The following is a 7,500-nucleotide window of genomic DNA, read 5'->3' as shown; positions in this document are numbered from 1 at the left end:
CCACCTGCTGACCGAGGTCCCGTTCCAGCAGAGGGAGGCCTGCATGTCCTGGGCGAAGCGCGCGGGGTCCAGGCACAGCGAGTCGGGCAGGCGGTGGAAGAGGCCCCGGGAGTCCTCCAGGTAGCGCAGCACGCCCCGCACCTCCTGCTGGAAGCCCTGCACGCGGTGCACGTGCCGCGCCGGGATGGCCTCGCTGGACCCTGCCGGGATGATGGTGGAGGTGGTGGTGTCTGTGTGCCTTTCTTCTCCCACTCCTCCTCCTCCTCCTCCTTCCTTCTCTCCTGCCGTGTTGTCGTCGTCGTTGTTGTTGTTGTTGATGTGGTGGGAGAGATGTCCGCACTTTACTCTCACCTGGTGGTGGTGGAACAGAAAGGGGGAGAGGGTGAGAAAGAGTGATCAGGAGTGGATGACCACCAGGCCCTAAAACGGAGAAACGGCTGTCTTCATGGCAGTGTTGTAAATGAAGGAGAAGGAAGAGAAGGAGAAGGAGGAGGGGGATAGGAGTAGGAAGGAGGAGGAGGAAGAAGTAGGAGGGGGATAGGAGGAGGAAGAAGTAGGAGGGGGATAGGAGGAGGAAGGAGGAGGAGGGGGATAGGGGGAGGGAGGAGGAGGGGGATAGGAGGAGGAAGAAGTAGGAGGGGGATAGGAGGAGGAAGGAGGAGGAGGAGGAAGGAGGAGGGGGATAGGAGGAGGAAGGAGGAGGAGGAAGAAGTAGGAGGAGGGGGATAGGAGGAGGAAGAAGTAGGAGGGGGATAGGAGGAGGAAGGAGGAGGAGGGGGATAGGAGGAGGAAGGAGGAGGAGAAGGAAGGAGGAGGGGGATAGGAGGAGGAAGAAGTAGGAGGGGGATAGGAGGAGGAAGGAGGAGGAGAAGGAAGGAGGAGGGGGATAGGAGGAGGAAGAAGTAGGAGGAGGATAGGAGGAGGAAGAAGTAGGAGGGGGATAGGAGGAGGAAGGAGGAGGAGGAAGAAGTAGGAGGGGGATAGGAGGAGGAAGGAGTAGGAGGGGGATAGGAGGAGGAAGAAGTAGGAGGGGGATAGGAGGAGGAAGGAGGAGGAGGAAGGAGTAGGAGGAAGAAGTAGGAGGAGGGGGATAGGAGGAGGAAGGAGGAGGAGGAAGAAGTAGGAGGAGGGGGATAGGAGGAGGAAGAAGTAGGAGGGGGATAGGAGGAGGAAGAAGTAGGAGGGGGATAGGAGGAGGAAGGAGGAGGAGGAAGAAGTAGGAGGAGGGGGATAGGAGGAGGAAGGAGGAGGAGGAAGAAGTAGGAGGAGGGGGATAGGAGGAGGAAGAAGTAGGAGGGGGATAGGAGGAGGAAGAAGTAGGAGGGGGATAGGAGGAGGAAGGAGGAGGAGGAAGAAGTAGGAGGAGGGGGATAGGAGGAGGAAGGAGGAGGAGGAAGAAGTAGGAGGAGGGGGATAGGAGGAGGAAGAAGTAGGAGGGGGATAGGAGGAGGAAGAAGTAGGAGGGGGATAGGAGGAGGAAGGAGGAGGAGGAGGAAGTAGGAGGGGGATAGGAGGAGGAAGGAGGAGGAGGAAGAAGTAGGAGGAGGGGGATAGGAGGAGGAAGAAGTAGGAGGAGGGGGATAGGAGGAGGAAGAAGTAGGAGGGGGGTAGGAGGAGGAAGGAGGAGGAGGAGGAAGGAGGAGGAGGAAGAAGTAGGAGGAGGGGGATAGGAGGAGGAAGAAGTAGGAGGGGGATAGGAGGAGAAAGGAGGAGGAGGAAGAAGTAGGAGGAGGGGGATAGGAGGAGGAAGAAGTAGGAGGGGGATAGGAGGAGGAAGGAGGAGGGGGGGATAGGAGGAGGAAGGAGGAGGAGGGGGATAGGAGGAGGAAGGAGGAGGAGGGGGATAGGAGGAGGAAGAAGTAGGAGGGGGATAGGAGGAGGAAGGAGGAGGAGGAGGAAGGAGGAGGGGGATAGGAGGAGGAAGGAGGAGGAGGGGGATAGGAGGAGGGAGGAGGAGGGGGATAGGAGGAGGAAGAAGTAGGAGGGGGATAGGAGGAGGAAGGAGGAGGAGGAAGGAGGAGGGGGATAGGAGGAGGAAGGAGGAGGAGGAAGAAGTAGGAGGGGGATAGGAGTAGGAAGAAGAAGGAGGAGGAAGAAGGAGGAGGGGGATAGGAGTAGGAAGAAGAAGGAAGTAGGAGGAAGAGGGGAGAAGGACGAGCAGAAGAAGGAGAAGAAGAAAAGCATTTAATGTCGACCTGGTGTGATCATTATTTCATCATCAAACCCCATCTCCTCTTCCTCTTTCCACCCTTCATTCCCACCCCCCACCCTCCCACCCCCCACCCTTCCACCCCCCGCCCCCCAAAAAGGCCTGACATGGTAAAACACACACACACACACACACACACACACACACATTATAAATATAAATTATTTCAGTGAATCAACAATTTCAACATTTTCTGCATACACATCAAATCAAACCAAACCAACCAAACCAAACAACAACAAACAAAAAAACCAAAAAAAGAAAGTGGGATCAATAGCAGTCACATCACATGATGGAAAAACCATGATGATGGCTCCACCCACCCCGCCAATCTTCCCCTCCAGGGGGAGAGACAAAACGACATCTAAAAAAAAAAACACGCACATAATCACATCATCATTATACAGGACGCAGGAGGAGATAGGAATCCAAACTGGACATACACACCCCCTCCTCTACCTCCCCCCCCACACACACACACACACTCCCCTTCCCCAAAAGGGCAAGTGCAGCACGTTTGACACACTTTCTGGACGAGAAAAACGCACGCATGCACGCACGCACCCACCCAACTACCCACCCACCCGCCCGCAGAGTTCCTGTACAAAAAAAAAAAGAAAAAAAAGAAGCAATAACGTATTTCTTCCTATCATTAAAAAAAAAATTGTTGAGTCTCAATGTCCAGTGTTCAGTGTTCAATGTATTAAAAACTCGAAGTACTCTCCAGGATTGCACAGGCGACAGCAGCACTCACAAAACTGAGGTACATCTGGAACGACCGGAACATTGCACTCGGCTCAAAGATCAGACTGATGCGTACCCTGGTGACATCAATACTCTTGTATGCATGTGAATCGTGGACCCTAACAGCTGAAATAGAAAAGAGAATACAGTCCACTGAGATGAGATGCTTTCGAAGACTCCTGGGCATCTCCTACAAAGAGCATATCACGAACGAAGAAGTTCGAAACAGAATCAGGCAAGTCATTGGGCCCTACGAAGACCTGTTGACCTTGGTCAAGAGACGCAAGCTCAAACGGTATGGCCATGTCACGAGATCATCAGGGCTTGCCAAGACATTCCTACAGGGCACAGTGCAAGGGGGGAGAAGGAGAGGCAGACAGAGGAAGAGATGGGAGGACAACATCCCAGAATGGACGGGCTTGAGGTTGAGCGATACAGTCAGGACATCAGAAAACCGAGAGGATTGGAGGTTGCTGGTTGCCAGATCACCTGTGGCGCCCCAACGGTCCACAAGACTACGGGATAGGTGAAGGTGAAGGCATTAAAAACAAACAGCTTCGCTTTTATTGTTACAAGCGTGCATGTTACGGGAATCAAGTGGGTGAACAACAACAAAAAAAAGCAGAAAACTGGTTCACCCTACCCACCCACCCCCGCCCCCATCTCTCTCTCTCCCCTCCCCGATCTCTCTCTCTCCCTGCCCCATCTCTCTCTCTCTCCCTCCCCCATCTCTCTCTCTCTCTCCCTGCCTACCCCATCTCCCTCCCTCTCCCTCCCTGCCTCCCCCATCTCTCCCCCCCATCCCCCATCTCTCTCTCTCCCCCTGCCTCCCCCATCTCTCTCTCTCCCCCTGCCTCCCCCATCTCTCTCCCCCCTGCCTCCCCCATCTCTCTCTCTCTCCCCCTGCCTCCCCCATCTCTCTCTCTCCCTCCTTGCCTCCCCCATCTCTCTCTCCCTCACTCTCTCCCTCTCTTTCACGTGACAGTGCAAGAGACATGCACACCAGACATCTAAGTGAATGACGCATTGATGGTATTTTCAGCATGGACCTAATTCGTCCGGCCTGTCCTGAGCAATCTACGTCAAATAAAAAAAAAGATGCATGGAGAATTTAATGTTCCGCAATGTCTCCTAACCCGACGGGCGCAATAGCCGAGTGGTTAAAGCGTTGGACTGTCAATCTGAGAGTCCCGGGTTCGAATCACGGTGACGGCGCCTGGTGGGTAAAGGGTGGAGATTTTTTACGATCTCCCAGGTCAACATATGTGCAGACCTGCTAGTGCCTGAACCCCCTTCGTGTGTATATGCAAGCAGAAGATCAAATACGCACGTTAAAGATCCTGTAATCCATGTCAGCGTTCGGTGGGTTATGGAAACAAGAACATACCCAGCATGCACACCCCCGAAAACGGAGTATGGCTGCCTACATAGCGGGGTAAAAACGGTCATACACGTAAAAGCCCACTCGTGTGCATTCGTGTGAACGCAGAAGAAGAAGTCTCCTAACCCGGTACAGTGAACCACAGCGAGACAACGAACGCACGAACGAACAAAAAGTATTTCCAAAAAGCGAAATAATAAGCACAAATGCTTTTTTTGCGTCAGGTCATCCGAGCAAAAACTGAATGAGGAAAAATACATACGCACAAGAAAAAGCTAGTTTTTCACGATAGGAAAAAACCCCACGAAACAACATAAGCATTCACATCGCATAATGATGTATACATTGATAAGGTTATGCTTTTTATACGAAGACATGTATAAATAATGTAATTATGGGAGAGAGAGGGAGAAAGCTAAAAAGAAAAGAAGAAGAAGCAGGAGGAGGAGGAGGAGGAGGAGAAGAAAGAGAAGAAGAAGAAGAAGCAGGAGATGGAGGAGAAGAAGAAGAAGAAAGAGAAGAAGAAGAAGAAGAAAGAGAAGAAGAAGAAGGAGAAGAGCAACAACAACAAGAACAACAAGAAAAACGAGAAAAACCACAAGAAGAAGATTTCCATACACATACTGCTCACAACTGGCAACATGAAAACCAAACACAGGAGTGGGAGGGGGGTGAGGGTGGGGGTGGGAGGGGGGTGTCCGTGCACCACTGACCTCATCGTAGATCCTGGTGCTGTTGTCGGTCATGGCCATCATGATGGCTTCAGACACGTTCATGTCCATGTACAGCAGTGTCTTCTGCAGGTCGTGGCGACCCATCATGCCCACCTGTTCAACAGGTAACACACAACAACACACCTGTATGAACGTCACCTGCAGGTCATAGCGACCCATCATACCCACCTGTTCAACAGGTAACAAACACACAACACACCTGTATGAACACCTGCAGGTCATAGCGACCCATCATTCCCACCTGTCCAACAGGTAACAAACACACAACACACCTGTATGAATACCTGCAGGTCATGCCGACCCATCATGCCCACCTGTCCAACAGGTAACAAACACACAACACACCTGTATGAACACCTGCATGTCATGGTGACCCATCATTCCCACCTGTTCAACAGGTAACAAACACACAACAACACACCTGTATGAACACCTAAAGGTCAAAGCGACCCATCATTCCCACCTGTCCAACAGGTAACACACACACAACACACCTGTATGAACACCTGCAGGTCATGGCGACCCATCATACCCACCTGTTCAACAGGTAACAAACACACAACACACCTGTATGAACACCTGCAGGTCATGGCGACCCATCATACCCACCTGTTCAACAGGTAACAAACACACAACACACCTGTATGAACACCTGCAGGTCATGGCGACCCATCATACCCACCTGTTCAACCGGAAACAAACACGCAACACACTGTATGAACACCTAAAGGTCATGCCGACCCATCATACCCACCTGTCCAACAGGTAACAAACACACAACACACCTGTATGAACACCTAAAGGTCATGCCGACTCATCATACCCACCTGTTCAACAGGTAACAAACACACAATACACCTTTATGTAAACACATCTGACCCATTATTGCTACCTGTCCAACAGGTAACACACAACAACACACCTGTATGAACACCTGCAGGTCATGCTGACCCATTATTGCTACCTGTCCAACAGGTAACACACAACAACACACCTGTATGAACACCTGCAGGTCATACCGACCCAGCATGCCTACCTGTCAGACAGGTAACACACAACACACCTGTAACCACAGCTGTGCTTTACCTACGTCTTCTTTAGGTCATACTGACCCAACATGCCCACCTGTCCAACAGATAACACACACGACACATCTGCATGTTCAACAGGTAAACACCCAGGGTTAAAAAGAAATATAGACAAACAGACAGACAAATAAACAGATAGATCGATCGATAATAGAGAGACAGACAGACAGACAGACAGATTGATAGATAAATAAGTACAACAAATAAATAAATTGAATAAAAGAAGAGGTCAGGCTGACCTGGACGTTCTCAAAGGCCACGACGAGGTCGTCCCAGGAAGAGCTGAGCTCGGACATCCTGGCAAGGCAGCCCCTCATGACGTTCAGACACAGTCCTCCACACGGCTTCACCTGGTGGTCCTTGCTGCTCACACCCCGACACCCCGGACACACCTGCCACACGGGACACACGGTGTCGTCATCACGGTCTGCTGGCGTCATCATTGTCTGCTGTCGTCATCATCGTGTGCTATCGTCATCATTGTCTGTCATCATTTTCTGCTGGCGTCATCATCATTGTCTGCTGTCGTCATCATTGTCTGCTGTCATCATCATCATTGTCTGTTGTCATCATCATCATTATCTGCTGTCATCATCATCATTGTCTGCTGTCGTCATCATCATTGTCTGCTGTCATCATCATCATTGTCTGCTGTCATCATCATCATTGTCTGCTGTCGTCATCATTGTCTGCTGTCATCGTCAGGGTCTGCAGTCGTCATCATTGTCTGCTGTCATCATCATCGTTGTCTGCTGTCATCGTCATCATTGTCTGTTGTCATCATCATTGTCTGCTGTCATCATCATCATTATCTGCTGTCATCATCACTGTTTGCTGTCATCATCATCATTGTCTGCTGTTGTCATCATCATTGTCTGCTGTCATCATCATCATTGTCTGCTGTCATCATCATCATTGTCTGCTGTCGTCATCATCGTGTGCTAACGTCAACATTGTCTGTCATCATTTTCTGCTGGCAGCATCATTGTGTGCTATCGTCATCACTGTCTGTCATCATTGTCTGCTGGCATCATCACTGCGTGCTATCGTCATCACTGTCTGTCATCATTGTCTGCTGTCGTCATCATTGTCTGCTGTCATCATCATCATTGTCTGCTGTCATCATCATTGTCTGCTGTCGTCATCATTGTCTGCTGTCATCATCATCATTGTCTGCTGTCATCATCATCATTGTCTGCTGTCGTCATCATTGTCTGCTGTCATCATCATCAGGGTCTGCTGTCGTCGCCTGCTGTCGTGTCGTCATCATCGTCATCCCTCAACCCCACACCACGCCATATTCTGGATTCCACGTATCAACATCCCATAACTCGCCACTGCTGT

The 7,500-nt window shown here is 51.0% G+C and overlaps 1 protein-coding gene across 1 annotated transcript in view; it reads right to left on the bottom strand.

Annotated features, from left to right (window-relative positions):
* LOC143275201 (glypican-6-like) overlaps positions 1-7,500 on the bottom strand; it is a 229,835-nt gene that overhangs the window by 69,552 nt on the left and 152,783 nt on the right. Inside the window, exons 5-7 of the mRNA XM_076579172.1 lie at positions 6,396-6,548; positions 5,048-5,161; positions 5-351 (exon numbers count right to left, since the gene is read on the bottom strand). Coding sequence (XP_076435287.1) covers positions 5-351; positions 5,048-5,161; positions 6,396-6,548 — 614 coding nt within the window. The remainder of the gene's footprint in view (positions 1-4; positions 352-5,047; positions 5,162-6,395; positions 6,549-7,500) is intronic.

Source organism: Babylonia areolata, chromosome 30 (assembly GCF_041734735.1).
Source record: "Babylonia areolata isolate BAREFJ2019XMU chromosome 30, ASM4173473v1, whole genome shotgun sequence".
Classification (NCBI taxonomy): Eukaryota; Metazoa; Mollusca; class Gastropoda; order Neogastropoda; family Buccinidae; genus Babylonia; species Babylonia areolata.
Note: the sequence above shows the minus strand (reverse complement) of the source record. Positions and strands in the feature narration are given on the sequence as shown.